The following is a 27,048-nucleotide window of genomic DNA, read 5'->3' as shown; positions in this document are numbered from 1 at the left end:
CGAACCCCCATTGGTTAGACACCGAGCTAGCCTGGCGCCCTCCCGGAACATAAAACGTTAGTCAGACCAGCCACCCCGCTAGAACTCGCGCCCTGACTCGAACACGAGACCGCGGACGACGGCAAATGGCGCCCCTGCGTGTGGCAAAATTTTAAGCAAAAAACGTGAAAATTGAGTAAACGGCAAGAAAACGGCCATTTTGGACGCACCAAGAGCGGCGGACAAAGGATACATCAACCCCCACCCCCAGCGCTGACATTCCAGCAAAGCGTGCGACGCAGGCGAACATCACAGCCCAGCACCACCCCCAACCCCCCGTCACTCCCGCACCCGCCCGCTTTCACTTTCGCGCGGCTGTCAGAGTACTCTTCCCCCCCCTCCCACCTAACCACCCTCGTTTTTCACTCTCCGCTTTGTGCGGCCATCCGGGCGCTCAACCCCCACCCATCCACCCCCTATCAACTCTCCGCTTCGCGCGGCCATCCGGACAGCTCCCCCCCCCCTCCGTTTTAATCCTCCACCCGTCCGCTTTGTGCGGCTGTCCGGGCGCTCTCGGCCATCGCCTCACACGCCCATCCGCACCCCCGCCCGCGCCGCGGTCATTCTCGGCCTCCGTTTTGTGCGGCAGTCCGGGCACCTGCCCAGCCGGCGAGCGCGACCCCGCGCGCAGACTTGCACAGCGCGCACAGAGCCGCGAGTGAAAAACACGAATCGACACAGCTGAACACGCACGATAACAAGAGATGTATGCAGATGAATGCAGCGGGTGTTACCACCTCTACCCGAGATGGTACTTAAACGGCAGGATCGCCGCGGGGTACGAGTGTGGCTATTGTCAAGAGTATCGCACATACGGGATGACGATGTGTGGAAACCTGTCGTGTCCCGGAGGAAGTAGCAGGGGCTACCACTGCGACGAGTGTGCCAGCCTATGGCATCGTGACTGCACCAACGAGCGTGAAGGGACTTTGAGGCGCGAGTCCTTCACGTTCTCGTGCGCGCGATGTACCGCAGAACGAGCCACCCAAGTGCAGTATCCGGAAGCAACGCCAATAATTCCTCCCCTACGATACGCCGCGACGATTCACGACATCGAGATGCCACTCACGCAGACGCATGACGTATCACGAACACACGCCCCGACGACATCCGCACCGTCACGTACAACCGTCCCGACGCCGACGACCTTCAACCTGACGCCACTCACGCCGACGCACTACGCCTCACCAAGGACGCCTTCCGTCCCGACGCCGACGCTCGTCAACCTCTCGCCGCCAATCCTGCTCCCTCCACCCCCGGGCCCAAAGCCACCAGCCTCAACACCCCTCGCAGACCAGACGCCACTCAACATGACGGTGACGATGCTTGACCCGCCGAAGCCGACCGAACGACGCATGACGCCGACCGTCCCACCGCAGTCTATCACGACGTCCCGAACCCGCCTCGTGTCGGAGACATCTCACGACGCCGGGATGACTTCGCCACCGCACCTGACCACCGTCACCGTGCCGCGAAGGACCATTCCGACGCAACCCGCATCGTCTCCGACACCTGCCTCATCCGGGACGCCACCAGGCTCGACAACGACACGTCGCGCCACACCGTCGCCACCGCCTAGCTTCAACGTCATGCAGCCGTCCTCACTGCCACATGAGTACACGGCCTCAAAAGGGACGCTGGACAAGGCAACGCCCAGGGCCACGACGCCGAGACGCCTGTGCGAGGCCCCGCCGCCTGGATTCGCCCCGCGGTGCCCGCCTGGCTTCGAGGCTCAGTCGCCACGACACCACCCCTCGGCCGGCCTGCCACAGAAGCCGCCGAGGCGACGCGCACTCTGTGCTCCAGAGGCGCCACGACACCAACCCTCGGCCGGCCCGCCACAGCAGCCGCCGAGGCGACGCGCACTCTGTGCTCCAGAGGCGCCACGACGCCGCTCCTCGGACAGTCTGCCACAGCAGCCGCCGAGGCGACGCGCGCTCAAGCCGCCACAGGTGCCACGACGCCGCCCCTCGGTCAGCCTGCCACAGCAGCCGCCGAGGCGACGTGCACTCAAGCCGCCACAGGCGCCACGACGCCGCCCCTCGGTCAGCCTGCCACAGCAGCAGCCGAGGCGACGCGCGCTCAAGCCGCCACAGGCGCCACGACGCCGCCCCTCGGTCAGCCTGCCACAGCAGCCGCCGAGGCGACGCGCGCTCAAGCCGCCAGAGGCGCCACGACGCCGCCCCTCGGTCAGCCTGCCACAGCAGCAGCCGAGGCGACGCGCGCTCAAGCCGCCACAGGCGCCACGACGCCGCCCCTCGGTCAGCCTGCCACAGCAGCCGCCGAGGCGACGCGCGCTCAAGCCGCCACAGGCACCACGACGCCGCCCCTCGGTCAGCCTGCCACAGCAGCAGCCGAGGCGACGCGCGCTCAAGCCGCCACAGGCGCCACGACGCCGCCCCTCGGTCAGCCTGCCACAGCAGCTGCCGAGGCGACGCGCGCTCAAGCCGCCACAGGAGCCACGACGCCGCCCCTCGGTCAGCCTGCCACAGCAGCAGCCGAGGCGACGCGCGCTCAAGCCGCCACAGGCACCACGACGCCGCCCCTCGGTCAGCCTGCCACAGCAGCAGCCGAGGCGACGCGCGCTCAAGCCGCCACAGGCGCCACGACGCCGCCCCTCGGTCAGCCTGCCACAGCAGCAGCCGAGGCGACGCGCGCTCAAGCCGCCACAGGCGCCGCGCCACAACACCGTGACATCACCGCGGCTACCGGGTCGCCTGAGCTCCCTGCATCTGCCTGACGCAATGCAGGTCGACGCCACGGCACCTGGACGCCCGACCGCCCCACCACCGCACGTGACCGCCACTCGGCCGATGACACCTGTCATCCGTCTGGCACGACGGGCCGCGAAACGCCCGCATGTCGGCAAGGCTGAGCCGGGCCGTGCCGAGCGCCGCCCGCGCTTACTGCCCGCCTGCCGAGAACCGCCTGACCTTGGTCGCCGCCGCCCCTGCCGGCCGGCGCCCTGGCCACCACCGCACCCGCTCGCTGCGAGAGACCGCAGCCACAGTCGGAACCACTGTCACCCCCGAGAACGAGTCCGGGGAGGTGCTTAGGGCACAACCGCAGAAGACCACGCCGACACCACCCCATGGTGACGGAACTGGACGATGAGGACGAGGAGGCCTCTACTCCAAACCCGCCCGGCACACCGGAACGGGAGAGGAGGCTGTACCCATCCACGCCGTACCAGGTGCCGAGGGACTACGTCAACAGGCCAGCACCCGGACAATCGACGTGGGACAACCTGGGACCAGGACGCTGGCCCTATCAGCCGCCGCCCCCACAGGCACCACGACGCCGCCCCTCGGCCCGCCTGCCACAGCAGCAGCCGGGGTGGCGAGCACATCAGATCCAGGGCGCTGACCCTATCAGCCGCTGGCCACCACAGGCGCCACGACGCCGCCCCCGGCCGGTCCACCACCGCGGCAGCCGGGGTGGCATGCACAGCAGGTCCAGAGCGCCGGCCCTACCAGCTGCCGACCCACGGGCGCGCACACCTGCTCCAGAACGCGGGGCCTATCAGCTGCAGAGCCGCGAACCGCAACTGGACAGGGCTGCCGGAGCTAGGGGTGCTAATACGTGGCGGGACCATAAGCGGCGCAAGGTCGGGCTTCTCGAGGGGGGGGCGTTTGACGTCGTCCGACCGACGACCATCCCTAAGCCCGACCTGCACCCGCCAGTATACTCTCCCGCTAACGGAACGCACCCCTGGCCGTGGCCCACCCGAGTCGAGCGAGCCACCGAGCCGAACGGCCAAACCAGCCATTATTATTATAAAGCACACTAAATCCGAGTGGACTAGAGACGAACCACACCCATTCCCCCTCAAACAATTAATTACGAATTTTGCGACCTTAAAGTCTCTTCCAGACGCAGTCATTTAGTTTTTAACGTAATGAGGTCAAGCTTGGCGCGGCAGGGGCCGACGCGCCACCGGACGCCATGCCAGTTCCGCAGTTCTACTCGACTCGCGGACCGGGACGGACCTACGTCCCACGGAGAGACCACAACCATTGTCTTCATCGCATGTAACGTCCGGTAAATATAGTCATTTAGCATAAGCCAAACCTTTTTCTATTCACCTCTCCGTGCGTTCCCGGTCCGTTTTTTACGGTTCAGGACCTAATCCGACCGCATAAACGTAAAGACGCCCCGCACCACACCTGGTGCGCAGGGTCGTTCTTCAGCATACGGCACGGGCCGTATCCCGCAAACCACAGAACTTTCTTAAGGCCACGCGCCTTCGCGTAGACCACAAACCCGCAAGGGAAACTTCGCCAAGTTTAGTGGCGGTGCGTGTACCACCCAGTGGGCACGGCACCCGCGTAGAAACAATCGCTTACGGGACTGGCCGACTCCAGTCACCCACAAACTCTGTGTGCCACGTCAATTGTGCGCGCCTAATTTTCATTAAGTGTACTTTGTTAACGTAACTTTGCGCCACGTCATTTGTGCGCGCCTAATTTTCATTAAGTGTACTTTGTTAACGTAACTTTGCGCCACGTCATTTGTGCGCGCCTAATTTTCATTAAGTGTACTTTGTCAACGTAACTTTGCGCCACGTCATCTGTGCGCGCCTAATTTTCATTAAGTTGTGCCGTAAATTAGAGGTTTAGGCACGTTTATTTAAAATTTTGTAATCTGAAATATTTTGGAAATATTATTTTTTTTTTCTCTCATCTTATTTTCTTTACGGCCAGGCCCTCAGCCTCTGTTCTCAGAGGCGAGCTGTTTTTCTTTCCCAGCCTCATGCTAGGCTAGCATTCTGGCTAATATTTCTCCCGCCTCCAGGCACGTCGGAGCCGGTAACGTTATTTCTTCGCGGGTCACCTTTTGCTAAGAGCAGCTTGTGAAGCAGTGCTGAGCCCTGCTAACTCTGTCACGAATCGGTATAGGTTCACTAGCAGCAAGACACGACAGGAGGATCCCGTGGGCCTTGTGTCCCACAGACCATGCGATTTTTGAAGCCACCCCCGCCTGCTCACCCACCCTCTCTTCTCAGAAATGGCTAGGAGCGACGACCGCTCGAGTGCGTTAACCGAACTCAAGGCCATCTCAGGCTTGGCAGCCGCAGTTACGATTCTGCACCTTAACAAAACCTAGCGACGGCTGTGGTAACTAATGCCACTGGTGAGGCGTCGGCAGCGCCGACACTACCGCGCTCGCGCGGAGGTAACGACAACCTCTCCCCTCCTTATGTCTCAGGCCGCTAGGTGGCACCACTGGTTACTCCATTAACACCCTAGCTTGGCACTCTCGTCGGTCACTAGTCGATTTATTAGTACTTCCTCTCGCCACCAAAAGATAGCGCCTCAGTCGCGCAGTCACTCCAGTAAGATCTAATTTTTTTGTGCCGGACACCTTCGGGTGGACTCGGTAATTTTCGGCTCAGAGCCTACCCCCCCTCCCATTCTCTAGAGACCCCGCGCTTATGATATCCTGGTGAGATCCCGCTCTGGATTTTCTTCGGTGCGCGCCTCCTGACTGACTGGTACCGTTTGTATCTGCGATCTTCTGCGAATCATCGACATCATATATTATGTAGTCTTCTCAGACTAAAGGGATGGAGTCCCTAGCTAAAATTATTAACCAGTCAGTAGTTTAGTTGAAAGTACCTAGAGAAACTTAGTATTTTTATATTAATAATTTTTTAAATTAATCATGATGACTTCTGTGGCTACCGCGAATAGTGGTTCCAGTTTGCGGAGACGAGACGCCCTCTCCTGAGCGCCAGGACCAACACCCTGTTTTGGTAAGTCTTGACATCATCCCCCCCCTTTTATTTCCCTCTATTGGCCTTTTGCGCCATTTAAGTATACTGTCTGGAAACAGGTCTAATTCTTTGGAATTTGGACTTTTGTTTCAGACAGGGTTCCAAGTTTGGGGCAACCAAAATCCTCTGCCAGAACCTCTGGAGTCGGTTCCTGCGCAGAATCCAACATCATTAGGCCTACTACCTTGATCACCGTCTACCTACAGCCCCGGGTGATACCCGCATAATTCTATCTTTCTATTCACGAACCCAAGATAAGTGTAACCCAGTTAAGACAGCGGACAGTAAAAAGCAGTTCGAGGAGAAGAAATTTATATTATGTTTTGGAAGGACTATATGTACAATCTTTAAAGTTACTAATGTTAATTTCATTCTTGTTTTTAAATATTTTAATTTTTGTTATACATTGAGGGCCGGCCCTATCATAAATAACGTTAAGGAATATCATATAATAAGTGTAATTGTGAGTTATGTAAATAAGATCACTTATCAATGAAAAACAGTCTTTACTAAAGAAAATTTAATCTATCAAAAAAAAAAGAACAATGATTAATAAAATAAGGAAGTCTATAGACGTAACAGTTGTTTTTATTTATTTAATATATAATAACGATCCTTTTACTCCCAAGTATTTGTAGGGAGTCCCTAAATTTTCTTTGTTTACTTCTAGTGTCGCCTCTGTTGTTGACTTTTCTAGTTATTAATTAAGGGCCTCAGTAATCAAAGCTTCCAAATCTTTTAACCTTATTATTTAATTATTCTTTAATTCACTAGGGGTATTACAAAGTGTACTTTGTTAACGTAACTTTGCGCCACGTCATTTGTGCGCGCCTAATTTTCATTAAGTGTACTTTGTCAACGTAACTTTGCGCCACGTCATCTGTGCGCGCCTAATTTTCATTAAGTGTACTTTGTCAACGTAACTTTGCGCCACGTCATCTGTGCGCGCCTAATTTTCATTAAGTGTACTTTTTTAATGTAACTTTGCGCCACGTCATCTGTGCGCGCCTCTCTTGCATCAAGTGTACTTGGCCTGCATACTGTTACCCGAGAAACCAGTGCCACGAAACATTGAACATGTACCGGCCTGCACCCCGCAACGGACAAGTAGCCCTCAGGGGCATGTCTGTACTCAGTAATTGTATGGTGTGACGTCAATCCCTTGAATAAAGGCACGTCGCTACTACGGCAATCCCACGCATTCTTCTTTAACGTAAATTCCCAGGCAAGACCGCCGACGGTTCTAGCGGACCACGCTGGGGCAACGAACCACGAACCCCCATTGGTTAGACACCGAGCTAGCCTGGCGCCCTCCCGGAACATAAAACGTTAGTCAGACCAGCCACCCCGCTAGAACTCGTGCCCGGACTCGAACACGAGACCGCGGACGACGGCAGTTACAAGTCGATTCCTGGTCTTGGTCTTGATAAGATTTATCTTACTAAATATGCGCTCACAATCAGCATTCGAGTGGGGAAGAGATAATACTGTGAGAGCAAAATCAGGCAATGCTGTATACAAAACATTCTCATCTTCATTCTTGAATTTCAGCAATTTATCCCAGAACTTGTCAGGTTCTTCCTCTTTAGCGATATCATCTGCTAAAGTTTCGAATGGTAGGCGCCTCCATTCATCATCAATTTGTTGCATTTCGCACATCTCCACAGGCTTTGCTCTCTTTACTTGGTTTGCAAGATCCAGAAGAGATGGAGTTGTAATGCGTTTCTTCTGCGACAAAGCTTTTTTTGGATGCAATACAGAAATGGAATCATACATGGGATCTGCAAAATCAAATCGTCGTTTTATTCCTTGAAACCCTTTTATGAGGAAGTCTCGACATTTCGTTCGTAAGTTTTCAATCAGATCGGGCCTATCTTGAACACTTTGCTTATTTATTTCTGTCATCACACCTACACCAAGATAGATGTTTTGAAGTTGCAAAAAATGCTGTTCAAACTCCGGACAGATAGACCACAGAGGTTTGTGTGCCACATAGTCTTGTTCCATATATGCACATAGTAATTCCCGGTAGGAACTTGCCATCTTCTCTTTTAGAACAGTAAGTAGTACTTTTTCAGACTGGAAGTACTTATTCACTGAAACAAACTTTGGAAGTACCCACTTCAGGAAAAGATAAAACAATTTCATGAATGGGTCCCGGAGAGAATTGAATATTTCTTCGGCAGCAATGGTACGGTATTCTTGCCACTTATCTGAGAAGAATAAAAGCAATGCCTCCCATTGTTCTATTACCCTCTCCACTACAGCAAACAAAGACAGCCATCTAGTTTGTGCAGGGTGTAATAACTTGTGCACCTTGATTTCCATAAATTTTTGTAACTCAAAGTTGAGATTGCAGTTTTGCACTGCATTTCATGTAATTGTATATATTCCTTGAGAGATCTTCACATCTGCGTGGCAGACATTCACATGCTTCACTTGCACACCGATGAAGAGAATGGCAAACACATTTCATTACAATGATCCCTGGACAAGATTTTTTCAAACGACTTGCCACCGAATTGTTCGCCAACCATTGTTGAAGCAGAATCTGATCCAAAACAGATTATATTTTCATTTGGAATGCAATAATCATAAAACGATTTCATTATGATCTCATACAGATGTGCTCCTGCTGCTCCTTGCTCAGCAGAGAGGCTGCATCACAAGATGGAAACACTAGATCCCAAAAATGGCTTACCATTCGCCCAATAAACGAATCATAAAAACGCACTACAACACATTAAGTTTTTGTAGCACCTATATCAGTTGATTCGTCTGTCAAAATAGAAAACTTTACCAGCTTCAACTTTTCTGAAAGTTCGTGTTTATGTGTAGCACCAATAACATTTTTCACAACAGCAGTAGCCTTATTTCTTTTTATGACCATGCCTTGTGCTATTTTAGAGTCAGGGAAATTCAGTTTCATAACTTCTACTAAATGATCCATCGCAGAGAAAGGAATATTGTGAGCAGCAAAATATGCTGCAATCCTTATTTCTGCTTCTTTCACCTGGTTTTGATGAGAAGTAAAAGATTTACTCTGGTTTAAGAAAAAACTCATACAGTTTACTCATTTCATGGTCGCATCCTTCATAGATTTTGAATGTTTTCCCGAGTTTCCATGCAGTTTTAAAACATATGGCAGTTTTCGTTACAACATTACAAATTTTACATTTTGCTTTAAAACAGTCTCCCAGGACTGGACTCACCCACAGTTTCATGTCATCCAATTTTTCCCATTCCCGACGATATTATTCTGAACACGTTTTTTTTATCACTTTTGAGAGCACATTTTTTTCTTAACAGGAGAATGTACTCCAGGATCATCACTATATTCTCCGCATGAACTCATTATGTTAGCACACACTACCTCTAATCTCTAAAACCAACACTAAAAAGGCAGCTAGCAATATAAAATTTGATGTATAATTCCGATATTTCCGACTTTATAAAATATTATTACGGAACAGATATCACTCCACCGGCGAGGCGAGGTAACTAACTACTGAAAACAATCAACAATGTATTGTAATTCGTTTCATGATCAGTGTGATAAGTTTTCCCGCCTTTCCTTCCCCCTTCCCTTTAATATTTGAGCAACGCGGGAACTGCCGTCATATGATCTGACAGTCCCGGCAGCCAGTTGGAGTATTATATTACAGATAAGTAGGCAGGCGTGTGAACAGGCGACAATATGAAATTAGAATATACACTGGGCACATTTATCTACAAGGAAGCCGATATGGCGAGTATAATATACAACAAAAATCACCAGAAACCTGATGGATAGTCAGATTATGGTACATTTGCGTACCATGACGACCTCGCCATGGTACATGGTACACTAGGTCCAATTATGGTACAAGTACCATGAAAATGGTACATCTAACAACCCTGGTTCACGGGGATTCGAGGATGGTTTAGATTCACAATTGGATATTTTATCTCGATTCTGAGTTAAGAAAAACTAAAAATACACGCTTTAAAAGCAAAAAAAAATCTAAGCATTGTTGATAATTAGCCTCCATGGCAACGGGCTTTTGCATTGTTGTTGCCTTCTGCGTAACCATGGGAAAGGTTTTTGGTAACGGCAGTGGCGTGCCCAAGAGGAGGGGTATGTATAATGAGAAGATACAAAATGTCCAGCGTAGAAATACTTACCGCCATATCCATATCTAACAAAAAGTACATTTGGGCAGGATAATGTCTGTCGGGTCCGCTAGAAAGATATATAGAGAGATAGAGATATAAATAGAAAGATAGAGAGAGTTATAGAGATATACATAGAGAGATAGAGAATTAGAGAGATAAAGAGAGATGCTTAGTATACGTTTAAAAAATTACAAAAAAAAATTGATTGAGGCATTGCAACGCATGCCGGGCATTATGTAGTATATCTTTATATATATATTTCTTGTGTGCGTGTGTATGTCACTGAACTCCTCCTAGACGGCTGGACCGATTTTGATGAAATTTTGTGTGTGAGTTCACGGGGATTCGAGGATGGTTTAGATTCACAATTGGATATTTTATCTCGATTCTGAGTTAAGAAAAACTAAAAAAAAAACACGCATTAAAAGCAAAAATTGCAACGCATTATTAGAAGCCATTAAGTTTTGCTATTGTAAGGAACTAAGTAGAGAGTAAGAAAAAAATAAAGATCCTGACAGTTTAAAGTGTCGCCATATTTGTTTCAATTTTCAATACCCTTTTTGTATATTACAATTTAAATTGCAGAAAAAAATCATGTTTCATAGCCACACAAATAGTGAGTGTGTGTCATTTCTCTATGTCCACGAGGTCTCGCCGCGTCAATTTTCTCCTTGGAGCGAACCCGTCCGCTTAATTAAATAAACAGCTTTTATCGTTGAATGATTTCATGATTTATTTAATGAAAATATGCTCTCATTAAAAAAATTAGTTAGATAGACATTCAATAGGTGTCTTTCTCTCACTTTCTCTCTCTCTGAAATGTCTGTAGCTTGCTCGCGGGTCAGTAATGCAGACAATCTTTACATTCTAGCTCGAGACGGAAAAAACAGTAAATGTGGTTTACAAAGACATTTTATGAAGTGTCTTCCCGTCATTACATTTGAAAGTAGAAACATATTTACTCAAAATTTAGGTAGTAACATATTTTTATTGCAAAGACTGAAATAGAGGTGAGAAAAATTATCATTTGTGAACATAAGAAAACTACTACAACTGTATCAACTGTTATGTTATAATGTTTAAATTTCTAAATGGTGCAAGATAATACAAAATTCCATGCGGAAAAAGTCGTGGGCAGCAGATACGTATAGTTATAGGTGTGGGGCTATGCATGCTGATTTTTCATATACTGCATGGATGTGAACATTTAAGAATAATCTATCTATCTTACTATAATAAAACAGTACTTTTTCTGTCTGTCTGTTTGTACGCGATTTTGATGAAATTTTGTGTGTGAGTTCACGGGGATTCGAGGATGGTTTAGATTCACAATTGGATATTTTATCTCGATTCTGAGTTAAGAAAAACTAAAAATACACGCTTTAAAAGCAAAAAAACTAAGCATTGTTGATAATTAGCCTCCATGGCAACGGGCTTTTGCATTGTTGTTGCCTTCTGCGTAACCATGGGAAAGGTTTTTGGTAACGGCAGTGGCGTGCCCAAGAGGAGGGGTATGTATAATGAGAAGATACAAAATGTCCAGCGTAGAAATACTTACCGCCATATGTACATTTGGGCAGGACAATGTCTGTCGGGTCCGCTAGAAAGATATATAGAGAGATAGAGATATAAATAGAAAGATAGAGAGAGTTATAGTGATATACATAGAGAGATAGAGAATTAGAGAGATAAAGAGAGATGCTTAGTATACGTTTAAAAAATTACAAAAAAAAATTGATAGAGGCATTGCAACGCATGCCGGGCATTATCAAGTATACTATATATATTCTGTTGTAATGGGGTGTACGCCCGTTACATTCATTCCAGTGATTTGGTGTAGTCCATCATCTTCAGAATGAGTATTGAAAGTTTAAATATTAGCCTAGTGTAATCGACACCCTCTGTAAGGAAGGCCGGGTTTCAGTCGACCAACTACACTAACTGCGCAATAAGAAACGAGCCATGACGTCACTCAGGGCAGTCGAGTAGGTATAAAAAATAAGCCCATCTACCCAAAACAAGCAGACTTGTGATCGAAACTTCGAGAGAGACCTGGGGTGTCCAAGTTACTGTGCGACTCTACAGGTTGTTACGAGAATTGTTTCCCTCACAATTCACCCACCAACTCAGAGGTTTGACACAGCCGTCCGACTGCAGCGTGGTGGGGAAGGGTGCCCACCACTTATGCGGCCGACCGGTGGCCCTAGATAGCTATTTGCCGTACTTTCGACACCGCCATGATGTAATTGTCTCCACCCACAAGGACTGCAGAACTTCAATACCGCTTGTATCTCCAGCTGCCCCCTTCACAATGGCGACCTATTGAATAATCTGAAGCTGTCGCCGTTGGGATCCTCTTCTAATTTCACTAATTATTTATTTTTTCTCACCAACATTAATGAGGAACATTTATTTTTACCTGCTGAACACTCAAGCTAATCCTATCATTGCTGGTTCTCATGTTGAAACTATTCCAACTTTGCTACATCCAATTCTGAAAATCTTATTAGTCGATTATTTCTCTCATCTTTCTATGTTTCCAAGACTTCAAAATTATTTCTCCTTCCACCACTGAGTTGTTCTTTGTTCTTCGTTGGCACATAACAAAATTAATGTTGTCCTTAGCTGCAATATATTTTCTCAAAAATGATGGTTGATACTTTTACACATAGTTTTCTGTTGTACCTGATTCATCTTCACGTCTAGTTTCCACTATTGACACGCCTTTTCCTAGGACAAACAATGAAGTGGCAGTAACATCAATATCCAGTATACAGAATACTTTATCCATTGAGTTCCTCAGTGGCTCTTACCCAATATATCTCCACCCTGCCCTCTCAAACTTCCCAATATGCCTCTCAAACCACAGTTGAAAATGTCGCTCAGGTACCACTAAGTTTGCAGTCTTAAACGAAGTTTCCTTCCTACTTCAGACGCAACCAATACAGGCGGTCATAGCCCGTACCACGAAGCAGCCACCACTACCCTATGAGAAAGCCCACCAACGAAAACGTTATTTCTAGCACCGCCACTCCTATCATTTACATTTGAGAGCAAAAATATATCGACACTTATCGCAGGAGTTCAAGTTTTCTCTCGGACACTAGGTCTCAGGCTTTTCAGCATTTACACTTGAGAAAAGAAAGTAGTGCAATATATACCGCGATACTCACATATGTATGTGTCATTTTTTAATGTCAGGCATGTTTTCTGGCAATAATAAAGTGTCAGATAGATTTTGCGTGACATAAATGTTCAGTGTAAATGGGTGTTTATATCTCCATGTGACTTGGCCAAAGCCTTAGATAACCTCCATTTGGACTAAACCTCAGAGGCAGACTTACGTACTTACCGCAATGATGCTCTGCTCATTGCCCAGCAAAGGTGTTATACATTCCACTAACATAATCAAAACCATTATCCAACTCATGCACTTTCCTGTCCCATGGAAAATGGCAATCGTTATCCCCAACTTTTAGTCAGTCATTAAAATTTTATCGCCCAATATCACTTTTATCGATTCTGCAAGGGGCCTAAATGTTCTTACACAAAATATAGTAAAACGAAAGTTCTGACACCAGATTAAAAGGGTATCAGAGAAGAGAGGTGGTGGATTGGAATATGACTAAGGGGAGGGAAGAGAGGAGATCGCTGGGTTCGTGATCTTCGCACTTCTTGTCCCCTTCCCTCAAGGTTTCTAGGGAGTTAGTCATAGTGTCCTTAAAATAATACACTGACGGTATTTCCAAAAGCATTCCTACTTATGTTCCATAACTGTGCATGCTCAGCCCTGCACAGGAAGTAAAGTGCTGTGGGCTGCAGTCCGCCTGAGGGTCTAACCTAGGACAAGCTCGCGAGCACCCGTCGCCATGTCCACCATGGTAAGGCTCGAGGCCTCACAGACTCTATACTGCATCTTGGCTTCTTAACACATCCCTGTTGCTTTCAGTAATCTCGCGATAGTGTTCCAATCGCCTGCTATAGGACCTCTAATACAGTCATCTCGGGTCCTGGCATAACTCCTCGTCTGGCCTCTGCCATAGGACTGTGTCTCAGCGTTCTACAGAACCATGCACTAAAACAAACCAACTACGGGCGGCAGCGAGGCTCGGCGTTTGGGCAACAAAAGAGCTTCTGGTGTGAATTCTGCACAACGCTAGTTCTTCCACAAAGTTAAAACTAAACAAATACTTTTAAGATTTTATTCTCGTAGAATTTTTTTAAAACGTTGCTAAGCGATTTATACTATCGCATCTTACCCCTTGGGTAGACCGAATGAATGTCCTTCCTATCAACAAATTTGGTTTCATATGTGGTGAATCAATCATCAATATATCTTGCAGCAGTTGTTTCCTATGGGTTATTTCAAAGCCACCACTCTGTCCTCACGTTTTTAGACCTACCCAAAGCATTTTATTTCTTTCACCACTAGCTCCTTTCATATAAACTCAATTTCTTTCAATTGCCTTTACATTTTATACTTATTCTGTCTGGCTGCTTTTTCAAAATCAAAATCCAAAATATCCACTCAGAAAGCATTTCCCAGTTATGTAAGAGTTTCCCAATGATGATTAGTAAGCAATTTTTCTTTTCAATTTACTTGGCGTTCATGCTGCCACGAACACACATCATCCGATATGCAGATCATGCGGCCATTATACTTTCTGGAGCCAATGCCTCCACCTAATGGCTCGAGCTCAGTGCTGCGTACGGATACCAAGCAGGTTCTTTCAGAGGTGGAGAGTAGAGCCTAACCCCGCAAAAACTCAACTCTTTTTTTAAGTAGAGGTTAGTAGTTTTGTTTTTTCATAACATAAAAGCCAACATTTGCTGTTTTTATTATATCCCCTTTATATTCAAGAGCTCCGTTTACATGTAATACCAAGTTTATCCATTGTAATTAATTTAATATTTTTAAATGCTACTTTGTGGCCAAAATATTATTTTCAGTTTAGAATTAATTTTGAAACATTACTTGATTATGTTTGAATTTAAAGACAATTTTTAAGAACGTATGTTTTTTTTTCAAACTAATTTCTTTTTGCAAAATTTTAATCTATGTAATGCTTGTAAGGAATGCTAACACATGTGGTGAATTACTTTACAAATGAAGTTATATAATCTTCTTAACATAGATTTATTAATAACGAAAATGAACCCCAAAAAGAAACCCAGTTATTACTATATATGAGATTTATAATTTAAGGTTTAGCAGAAACATGAGGGTTTTAATCCGTTACCTTCAATACAACTAGGCGAAATACAAAGGCGAGGTATTCTCTATCACCACTTCAGCTTAACTGACAAATGCTGAGAAAATTTAAGGCGTTGGTACGGATTTGGAACTCACCAAGCACCCAAACGAATTCAAAAATATAACCTGGAAAAAAAATTGCAAAAATTGAGACGGCATAAGGAATACTGAAACTCCCATTTAACACAATGTTAATGATGGGTTCCACTTCTACTAGCGCCGTTAGTTGGCAGGCCACCGTGAACTGCACTAGGCGGACGCCGAGGCAAAGGACAGGAAATTGCCAGACCCGTCTACACGCCCGCTCTCTCTCTCTGTGTGTGTGTGAGCGTGTGTGAGTGTGCGTGTGTGAGTAATGGGCGTCGCAACCGGGTGGTGGGGGGGGGGGGGGAGAGAGGGGACACGTCCCCCCCAATAATAAAAGTCTTCAATTTCGTCCCCTCCAATAATATATTTAGTTTTGTAGTTATATTAAAAATATGATTTCTGTGATATAACCCATATGTTGCGCATGGTGCATTTAGTCCAATCGTGGTAATGTGAGAGCACTTTTTTTAAATTCGATCTTCGTGTAAAATCAAAATCAGGTCCGATACCGAACACAGATATGTTAACTACTGTGTTTTTACAAATTTGTTCTCTGAAAATATTTTTTTAGAAAAAAATAAATTATATGTTGCTACAAACTATAATTAGAATATTTAGGAAAGAAAAATGCCTAAAAACCACCTTTTTGCACATTCAGACGCCAAATTTTCCCGACACCCCGCTTTTATTTCTTCCAGGGGATGGATATTCCTCGACAACTAAATCAATTGAAGTCCCCCCCCCCCCCCCCCAAAAAAAAAATATATCCTTGCGACGGCCATGTGTGAGTGTGCGTGTGAGCGTGAGCGTGTAGCACCCCACCTGGGTGCGCCAGTGCCCGGTGCGGTTCCTGCCGCTGCTGAGGGCGAAGTGGACGCCTCCAGGGGCGAGGGACGAGCACTGGGGCTCAGGCTCGCATGACGTCACCAGGAGCAGCCCGAGCAGCCACGCGCAGTGGCCCACTGCGCCAGCCATCCTCTCGGTCACACCTGCCGAGTGCAGACCAGCGGTGGCTTGCAACCAACTGCATATACTAACTCATACTTCACTTTAATCGCGAAAGTTTTAGATATTAAAAAAACAAACCCTATAGTATAGAGTAGCAAATGCAATATTTATTTTTGGAATCGACTGAAAGACATGGTTAAATTGCAACACGACAAAAACCTAAGGGCTTGCCTAACCCTGGTTCTAAAAAAAATTGATTATTCGATCACCATAATTTGATCCATGACTGATGCAAAAATGTTTATTCTAGATAAAAACCAATTATATAATAAATCATGTTAAAATCCTTAAAACTGCTCAAGTTACTCCTCTACCAGCCTCCAGTGAGCCTATATAGCTGCCATCTTGTAAATTCGTAATATTTGGTGGCCAGCTCGGAACACACCACCGGCATTACATCGTGCTGCGCGCGTGCGATGGACAGCTCTGTCGCATTGCCGATACGCACAGGTCCTACGACCTATCCAATTCCCGATCTTATTATTTTTTTTTTTTTTTTGGAAATGCCAGTAACGGTGTCATTTTAAAATACCATAGATGAATCCTCAGACTAGTCCTCCAGTGCCTAACAAAAATGTTTCCTGCATGGACTTATATGCTTACCATATCATGGTGCGTAACAATAATTTTAATCTTCTGCTGCGCTGCAAGCTACCTAAAGTGCCAAGTTTACATTTGTGTCATCTGAAAATCTTGTTCTAATAAAAAAAAGTGTATCACACCAAACTGTTTAAGTTTGATCGCAAGTAAACCTAACCCATTTCTCCTTTGGCATCTCTTGAAGAGCTGCTACAGGAGAGATAACACGTCTGTCATATCTTGCGTATGTTTGTTACTTCTTAATGCTGTATCAACACATAGACTACTCACTTGCTTACTATACTTATACTAATATTTATAAATGAGTCCGCCAATAACATTAACAATAAGATATTGGAAGGGTTAGTCGGCGAATCAAAAATATACACAGATGATGGATGAAATTATTTATGCATTTATTTATTATTCTTAAATTTTTATATTTTTTCTCTGGATCCAATTCTGAAGTCCACGCAGACGAAGTCGCGGGCAGATACTAGTCGATATATACTATTTTTAAAGTATTTATTTACAATATATTAGTAAGTAGGTAGCAGTGGCTGCTAACACGTCTCGCTCACGTGGCAGGGTCGTGACTCGATCCAAACACCTCGGCCTGTCTCTTAACTTATTAGTACTGAGTCTGTACCCAAGAGTGTTCGAGCACACACAACGTGCGACGTGATGGTCTAGATTTAACTTTGATACAAGTCGAAGGTTTTTAAAGATGTTTTAAGTCCATCAAAAAAAAAATATTGTTTAAATATTAATTTCTTTTTCAATACTTCATGAGTCATTAATATTGGAACGAAGTCTGTTTAATGATTGCGTTTTATTCTTCGGGAATGTTAAGGGGATTGGTGCAGGACAAAAAACAGTCATTCGTCAGAATTTGTTGGAAATGAGCTTAAGTGTTTCATAAATGCTTGTTTATTACTACTGTACGGCCAGCCAGCGCGTATATAAGCTAGCGGGTGAGATTTGGCAAGTTAGTGGCGAGAGAGCTTCCGTGAGGGGAGGTTGTCGAAGACTGCAGCTCTGAGGCCTGCCATCTAGCGGTAATCTTTCGAAGGTCTTCCACAATATCGCCTTTCTCTCTCTCTCTCTCTCTCTCCCTCCAACACGGACACCCAACCAGCTCTTATCTTCGCTTCCCATCTCGCCCTATCCTTCATTCTCGGATCAGGTAGCCGCCCTTCCCCGCGTAGACTTTCGTGTTACTCCAGGAAACCAAGACAACCTGTGAAAAATTTGTCCAAAGCTGAATTTTTGTACTGTGGTATAGTTGACTATGCTTAATAACATACCGAAAGTTTACCGCTGTAGACCTTGTGCGTTATCACCGAAAATTTGCATTTAAGTCCTAGGTGACAGCAACTTGCATCAGTCCATTAAAATACTACCCATTTATACAGTTTTTAATTTTGACTGTCCGTAAACTTACCAAAATAATCTAGAAACTGTAATACACCCATTAATGTTAGAAAAAATTTAAATATTTAATATTTAAGATATGATATAAAGCGATTAATTCACGACATATATTTTTTTATATTTGCCACCCAGATAAAAATACGATTTACACCGATTTGAAGAGCCCAATGCGAAAAAATGTCTAAATAAATGTTTTTAATTATACTTTTAGCTTTAAGATAGTATATTTATAAAGAGTCTAGCATAATTAGTTGCCTCATTAAAGCTGCCCGAGCGTTGCAGTGTACTGCAGCCCTACTGATGTTTCACGGCCGGCGGGCTTTGAATCACGCTGCGTATTGCGACACTCAATAAACTTGGTCTTATTTAGGGAATACTTAAAATATATTTAATGCATATGATAGGGTGTATTCATGTTACATCTATTGAGATATACATATTCTTTTTTCTTATATGAATGATTTTTGATACAATAAAATTAACAATAAGCAATTTCTGCTTGGAACTTGTAAATCAAAATTCTAGAGGACCTCTGGTTTTATATATGTGTGTTCGTATTTTGTTACAAAAATTTTATTATTAAGAATTATTTTAATACCAAAAAATATAATTATTTTTTTATTTCTAATACATTATATTATTTTAGATCAGAACTGTGCAAAATTTTAATGTAGCCTATATTATAATATATATTTAATTGTATGAAATTAATTTACTACATAACAATTGAAGAAAACGATACACCGTAAATGTGCTTATTGAGTTTTGTCACTTTTATAACATAATTCGTATGATAATATTTTTTTTCCAGAAAATAAATAAAACATAAATTGTGTTGTAAAATGTATTGATAGAATTACATATTTAGTATTTTTTTCTAAGTTAATTCATTGGAGTGCTTCGCCTAGCTTACTTCGTTGAATTGCTAGTGGCAAAGAGCAGTGGTGGATGTTTTTGCAAGAGTTTGACCGTATTTTATAACCCCAGCTGTGAGAGGATGTTCGTCCCAGAAATTCTAACGGTCAAGTAAAATAGCCTTTCTCTGTAGTCACGTACGGGTCTGCTACTCGCGTAATATCGTCAGTTAATCACAACTTTCCGGGAAGTTCTATTGTTTTTATTTATTTATAATTTATAAATTAAAGAGTCGATCATACTAACATTTTTACCTAAGCAAATCGCATCCTGGAAGATTTTTATCTACGTTTGCAGCAAAAATCACTTGCAGTTTGGAAACTTTTATTCTTTCAGTCTGGAATTACCATACATTAAAAACCTTAGTTTTCTGGAGCAAAAAACGTCCCAGCACGAGCGACTTTAACACTGCTGCACACACACTACGAAGCTTGAAATACATCAGTGGTCAGACTATTATACCAGACACTCAAAATATATACATTTAAACCTTACAAAAAAAACACAGGCAATATTTATGAAGTGATTTTGACGCTACGCTCAACATATTTATGTAACATGTAGTCAAATTTCTATAAAAAAAAATATATATTTCTTACCTTTTATTATTAAAATTACCAATTTAATAATAGCACGTTTAAACATTGAGGTGTTTATCACAGTTTCCATGTAGGACATTCTTTTATATTACTTTGGTGCCATAATGATAACCGGCTTAAAAAAAGTATTAAAGTTATTAAATTTACGAAACATTTTTGTGGATCATTGTAGAACTTATCATTAAGGACTCAACTGCTCATTATTGGTGTGATCACAAGTTTTCATCGGTAAACTTTTGACGTGTAACTAACAAATGTTCATTCTACTACTGTACAAAATTTTTGCTTTGGGATAATTTTCCATGTATTAAAATTTTTTGTTTCCTTACAGCGAAATTTGTCCCGACCCGAGCCTACTTCGACAACCTCGCAGTAGTATACACTACGCGGCTCGGATCGCTTTAGTGGTCAGACTAATTGTATGAGACACTTAAAAAATATACCAATTTAAAGATGAATAAATATGCAACAACGTTTACTCTAAACGATTTCCACGTTGGGCTCTTTAAGTTTATGTAAGATGTATTTATATTTCCTTAAAATTGAATGAAAGTGAATTAGTTAACTTTAATGATTTAAAAGGTCTATTTCATAGAAACATGTTTAAACTTTGTGCTTTTTATCACTATCCTCAGATAGGGCAATGTTTCTAGATTATTTTGGGTTCCATACTGACGGTCTACTCCATAAACTGCATTTTCAATATCCATTATTGTGGATCGTTGCAAAAAATTGTCATTTTGGACTTAACTGCTCGTTTTTGGTGTGACGCACAAGGTTTGCGCCAATACTTAAACTTTTGACGTGTTACTAAGAAATTTTCATTCTACTACTGTACAAATTTTCGGCTTTGGGATAGTTTTCCATGTATTAAAAACCTTTGTTTCTTCACAGCGAAATTCGTCCCGACCCGAGCCTACTTCGGCAACCTCGCAGTACTATACACTACGCGGCTCGGGTCGCTTTAGTGGTCAGACACATTGTACCAGGCTCTCAACAAATAAACTAATTTAAAATTTAAGAACTAAATCGTGATCGTAAAATGGCCGCCATGGTGATTTGCGAATTTATGGAGAAATAAAAGCAGCTAAAATCTTATGTAGTTTCCAAGAGACATTATTACATCACCAATCATCTAAAGTAACAGGTTTGCAAAATTTCAACATATTCAGTAACTAGTCAGTTTTTCAAATGTGTTAGTATTAACAATCTGGACCATATCTAGTCGGCGAGGTCTGTATTGTTACAGACTATCTGTATTCTGGTATTTGGATTTTGAAGCTACTTAATGATTCGCTTTCAATGTCTATTAAAATATACCTAATGCTAATTGCAGGAATATTTCTACTCGACTTCAAAATTATAATTCCTGAACATTTGTAGCGGACACATTTCAATGTAACACTAACTGATTTTCGAGTTATGTTGAGGTTTCACATGCCACTTCGTGTACACGAGATGGCCCCTGCTCTGGTAATAATGAGTCATCACAACCGGTGCCGTCTGTACGAGCGTCTTCACAAGTTATCCTGAAATATGGTCTTAAATATTAATTCAAGTGAATTCTTAAAATCCTACACACCTTATCTTAAGTGTCGTAAATGAATCGTTATATTTTGTAAATCCATATAATATAGGAGCCAACATGGCGCGAAGCGATGGACGCGATACGAATAATATTTTTTTTTACCAACCACTACATCAGTAAATATTTGTGGTTTCTATTCGCTATGAATTCAAGCATGTAACATGTGTACTGCTTCTTCAATTCGGCCACAGTTAAATGGGAGGCTCTGAATCACTGAAAACTCCTCAACAAAATCAACGATGAATCACAGGCATTACAACAAACAGTTGTCACAAGTCAAGTAGCCAATGAGCAGGTGACATTTTTCGAGTCCGTAGAGGATTGTTGAGACTATCCTACAGGTCAATGGCAACGTGCCCTTACGCGCATGGTTAATACCCCGCATGAGTAGAGTGTAAAGGCGTAAGCCTGAGACACATCTAGGTCCTCATCTAACCGCGCATACTTAGATTTAACTCAGGATAGGGTGAAAAATATTTACTAATTTTGCAGTCCTAACAGTCACCAACGAATAGTCAGCAAAATACATAAATAAGGCCACGAATATTGTTCGTGAATGAAGGCGAAGCTGATACTTTGGAAACGTTACCAGCCAGTAGCGGATCCAGAGGGGGGGCTAAGGGGCTCAAGCCCCCCCCAAAAGCATCTGGGTCCACTATTGTTTTAGTGTTTGCCTCGATAAAGCCTAGCCTCAGCTGGGTCAAGCCCCTCCCAAACCAAAATCCTAGATCCCCCACTGTTACCAGCAGATATTAAATAATGTTTAACTATTATTTACGTAGCTTACTTCTTAAAACTGCATTCATGTAAACAGATTTTGTGTGAGACTATGTTGAGTGTTTTCTGCTACACTTAGTTTTCTGATAAAAGTCTATTGTGGCTTAATAAACTTGTTAACATTGATGCCTGTCATAAAAAAAATTCAAACGTAATTATACGGATACATGTTGAGTATAGTTTATGAATGGTTCACGCATTGCTGAAAAAAACATGTTTACAATTTTACACATCTTTTTGTTGTCACATCGCGTCCATCGCGTTGTACATACGCAACTCTGAAAAATAAATATATAGTAAAAAAAAGCTATAATAAAATAATCTCTTATCTTACGCTTACAACAAAAAACATCTAGCTAAATCACTGTGCTAAATAATAACAGAGAATAACCATTCAATTATACGCCGAGCTCGACCAAACACGTTCTCTTATCTACTGAAATTGAGTACGTTGATCTTCATATCAGTTTCCCGCGAAATCCCGTCTCCGCTTCGTAAAAGGCAGACAGCTGTGGCAGGGTGGCAACGAGCTGCAAAAAGTTTGGAAAACTGTCGCAAGGTGTCACTACTGTCCAGCGCGCTCCATAATTCCTCGTATCCGAGCTTGCACGCTGCTCAAATTTTTACAGCTACGTTTTTACTTTAGGTCCGACTACAATAAGCTAAAGATTAAAATAAAGTCAATCATTCAGCCGACATATATGTAGGCGTTTGAATTACAAATGAAAACGCGAATGTTATTAAATTCGCAAATGAATATCACGCAATTTCGTAGCAGCTCATTTATTAAAATTCAAATTGTAAATACGTTAAATTAATAATGATTACAGATAAAAAAATGGTCACAGTCATATCTCCCGTGTCTGAAAATTTATCTGCGAAAGTTTTACCACTGATTTCTTTATAGTTTTTTAATAAAGCTTGAACTTAAAAAATTCTCGAAAATCAGCAATAACTTAATTAAAATAAAAAAATAAAAAAATAAATTTTTCACCAGAATGGTTCAAATCTTCTCTAGCAGCTGAATCATTAACAAATATATTGTTTTTTTTTTAATACGATGCTGGTGCACCAATCCCCTTAAGTAAGTTATGTGAATTACATTTTCCCTTTGTCTCTTCTTTTTTTTTTTAGAAAAAAAAACCATTTGAAGATTTTAAAGTTACGTGGTAGGTCTCAGTATAACAAGTTATTTCTTTTCCAAAATTTGGCCAGTATAATAAAGTTTCAAACATTTGGCCTGTATTGTGTTGACTGACGAACGTACACACAGTAAAGCCTAGAAGCCTTTGTAAATATAATTTCTGTTTCCATAACATTTTAGAATTATGTTAATGTTTATGCACGATTTGTAACTTGTATTACAGAAAACTAAAATTTTACAAGAAATTAGAAAGATGATTATTCTGGTGGCTGAATTAGAGCGTGGCTATTTATTGTTGGGTAATGACTGGCGAATAGTGATCCGCCGCATTGCTGTCGAGCTCGGCTGTCTTCGCTTAGACGGCTGGAAGCTCAGGCAGCTGAGCTCCACGAGCTCCTGAGAAGGGTCCGGCCCAGTTAGGATAATCCCGGCATAATTAAACCCATTAATTTTTTTTTCGCATTTGAAAAAGGTGCCGTCGGCCGGTGGGTTTTCTTGGTATATTTGGTATTCCTGTTTTCCGCAATAATGCATGTCGTCACCGTTTCAACTCACTGTGGTTCCGTTCAAACGTCTCTAAAGACTTCATGTCGTCAAGACGTTAAAATGTAAAAAAAATTATTCATTCTATAAATAGGACCCAGCCCATCTCGGGCCTCGGGCCTCCCATCTGAAACTGCCCATAGTTTTACTGCCCAAACCAATACTAAGGCTTTTCCGGGCGTGTACGGTCATGCAAAACTGAGAGTCTAAATACCAGCAGGAACACAAGTGCAGGCCGTTGTACGCGCATTTCCGCGTATATGGCATTTGTACAGACCTTTTCCACTTTATCATATCCTTCTGTCAACCCGCTTTATTGTGCTCTTTCAATTTTTACCGGTTTAAAACACAATCTAGTCTTGCTGTCAAATATCACATACTATTCTTCATACCATATTTCAGCAAAGCTCAATAAAAAATTTCTAAAAATAGCAATTATAATTGGCGTAAAAATAAACTTTTTTTTTCCTACTCGCGTGTTGTTTAGACAGAGAAAGGGCGATATTTTAAGGTTATTCCCCTGCCCACCCAAAACGGCACAACCAGCTTGACCAGGCGATTACAATGCCATCTCGCGTCGGGCAGTCCTACTAACTTTAAAAATGCACAACATTTGTCTAATGGCTTGGCGACTTCTATAAGTATTATTTATATTCAATGCATATAGTAGGGTCTGGAAACTTCCTATCCTTCTCTTTGGTAAGACCTGTCCGCTTTAATGGAGATCACGACGGCTAGCGAACTAACGGTGCTATAACAGTTCAGTTTTGAACTATGGCGATAGATGGCGTTGCCTTGAGTTTTAAACGTTTTTACTATTTGGAGTGTTTCTGAGCGATTCGGGGTCTTCAAACTAACCTCCCCCCACAAGAAGTCAAAGCCCCAAAATTTCGAAGTTTCAAAAATTTCATAAATCTATTCTCTTTAAATTTTGAGTGTTTCCGAGCCATTCAGGGTCCTCAACATACCCCGTCCTCTAGGGTCAAACCCCCAAAATTCCGAAAATTTCAGAAATTTCGAAATTCTCTTTCGAGAGATAAATAGAGATAGAGAGATACATACATATATATGTTGATAGAGATAAATAAATATATTTAGAGAGATGGATAGCTGATTTGTATATGTGTAACTTTTTAAAACATATTACAAAACAAAACTGAATGAGGCATCGGAATGCATGCCGAGCATTAGCTAGATAATGGAATCTTTTCAATATTATAATATTATTTTTCAGCTTTTTTCTATAGTGCTTATATAGTCTGGTAAATAACTATACGCTGGCAGAACAACGTCTGTCGGGATCTGAAAGTGATATAAATTATTTTGCACACTTGACATTCAAATTAAGAAGACAATTATTAACTACATCTGATTTCAAAAAAGGTCCCCATCACCCTGTGTTCAGCTCGGGCAACGCTGGGTACTGCAGCTGGATTTTCGTTGAAATGAGTGTTTCAATCAGTAAACATTGAAATTCACTATGAATATTTCTTGATTCTTTGTTTAATATGTTATAATTAAAAATAAATTTTAGTATTGTTTATTTTATTATATATAATATTAATAATTATTCAGTTTTTCTTTGAAATCTTAAATATTTTAGTATCTTAAAAAATGATGGTACGGAAGTAGTACGTGTAGAGCGACCACACCTGGGAGGCGGCAGCATGTCTTCAGAATCAGCAGATACATATGACACTGAGTGGTAACATGGCTCCGGTATACAGCCTTAGGTTGATTGTGTCTCGGTATATGCACGGTTATCGCGTTACTCACACTGCCGGCTACCTTTAAACTAAATCTGTGATGACGGCGCCCTCTAGGCTAGTACATTCTGGATGTAAAATAGTCCTTTCCGATTATCTGGGAAGGAATAATTGTTAAAGAAATATGGGAATATTTTAAAACGCATGGCACAATTTAAAGCAGAGCATTTAAATCCCAAGCTGTGGTTTCACTTACCTGAGTACAGCAATGACCAGCTACGTGCAGAATGTGTGTTAGTGGGTGCGTGGACTGCAGGTTACACTAGCAGGTAACTAAGAGACCGTTCCCATAATGGCAGTGGTTACTAGGCGGTTGTCGCTCTGACCTGGGTGGCCCCTTCGCTGCGTCTATTTCGCAAGTCAGAGGTGGTTCATGGTTCAAGGCCTGCCACTGGCATATCTTACATGAATATGTATACTTGCCGTGAGTGCGTACCCGTACTCTGTAGTTTTAGTGTACATGTCTTGTTAGAGCCTTCTCTTCGACGTTTACTTTGTTTATCACTTTCCTTGTTGCCTACATCCGCTGCTTTTACTTATTGATTAGAAATCAAAGGGATTATGCGCTCCAATAAGATAACGACCAACTTATTATCCCATACTGGAACTCACCTGTGCCTTTACCACCTCCAAGATAGCCTGTTAGCTTGCAGCAAGACTAACTCTACATTTATTGTGGGTTTATAAACAAGCATGTAAATATAATTTTCAATGAAGCTTGCATGTCTCGTAATTGCTGGCGGTGACTTACCCCGTAACCTTTAATATAAAAAACTTGAATGAAGCCTTAGACCTTTTGCGCTAATATCGCTCATCTGTCTAGTTTCATCTTCCTGTTTATATTTTCTTGAGTTTTATTGTTAGTAGATATTACTTTTGTATATTTGAACAAACCTGTTTTCCAAACACTAGCACCTTAGTATATGATAGGGCATCGGAGGATGGAGCCGGAGCGAAAAGCAAGAGCCGGTCCACAATCTAGTGTTGTGACGTCGCGGCCACCATATTTGATGACCTTGACCTTGAACTTTGACCTTTACCTTCAAATTTTGCCTGAAATTTGTCAAAAAAATACTCAAACCTTTTCAAAATTTGCCAAAAATTGTCCAAAAATAGACAAATTTCATTTTTTTTTTGGAAACAAAATTCCTCCAAAAATCTCAAAAAAAATATGAAGAGTAAAAAATTTCTATTTTTGAGGGAAAAACAGTAAAAACCGTTAAAAAAAACTTAAAAAAATTTACATTAAAAAAAATCGAAATTTCCTCATCTAGAAGTCTCCAATAAACCTATGAGGATAATTGATCTCGACCATTAGGATGCAATTGCCACCATTTTGAATTATGACGTCGTTTTTGCTTTTTTCATGACTGCCGCCATATTG

General features: G+C 43.0%; 1 protein-coding gene across 1 annotated transcript in view; it reads right to left on the bottom strand.

Moving 5' to 3' along the window:
- The window catches only part of LOC134532347 (hemolymph lipopolysaccharide-binding protein-like), a 51,468-nt gene extending 25,492 nt beyond the window's left edge, over positions 1-25,976 (bottom strand). Inside the window, exons 1-2 of the mRNA XM_063368773.1 lie at positions 25,861-25,976; positions 16,134-16,300 (exon numbers count right to left, since the gene is read on the bottom strand). Coding sequence (XP_063224843.1) covers positions 16,134-16,286 — 153 coding nt within the window. The 5' untranslated portion in view covers positions 16,287-16,300; positions 25,861-25,976. The remainder of the gene's footprint in view (positions 1-16,133; positions 16,301-25,860) is intronic.
- Between the last annotated feature and the right edge of the window lie 1,072 nt (positions 25,977-27,048).

Source organism: Bacillus rossius, chromosome 5, assembly GCF_032445375.1.
Source record: "Bacillus rossius redtenbacheri isolate Brsri chromosome 5, Brsri_v3, whole genome shotgun sequence".
NCBI classification, from domain to species: domain Eukaryota; kingdom Metazoa; phylum Arthropoda; class Insecta; order Phasmatodea; family Bacillidae; genus Bacillus; species Bacillus rossius.
Note: the sequence above shows the minus strand (reverse complement) of the source record. Positions and strands in the feature narration are given on the sequence as shown.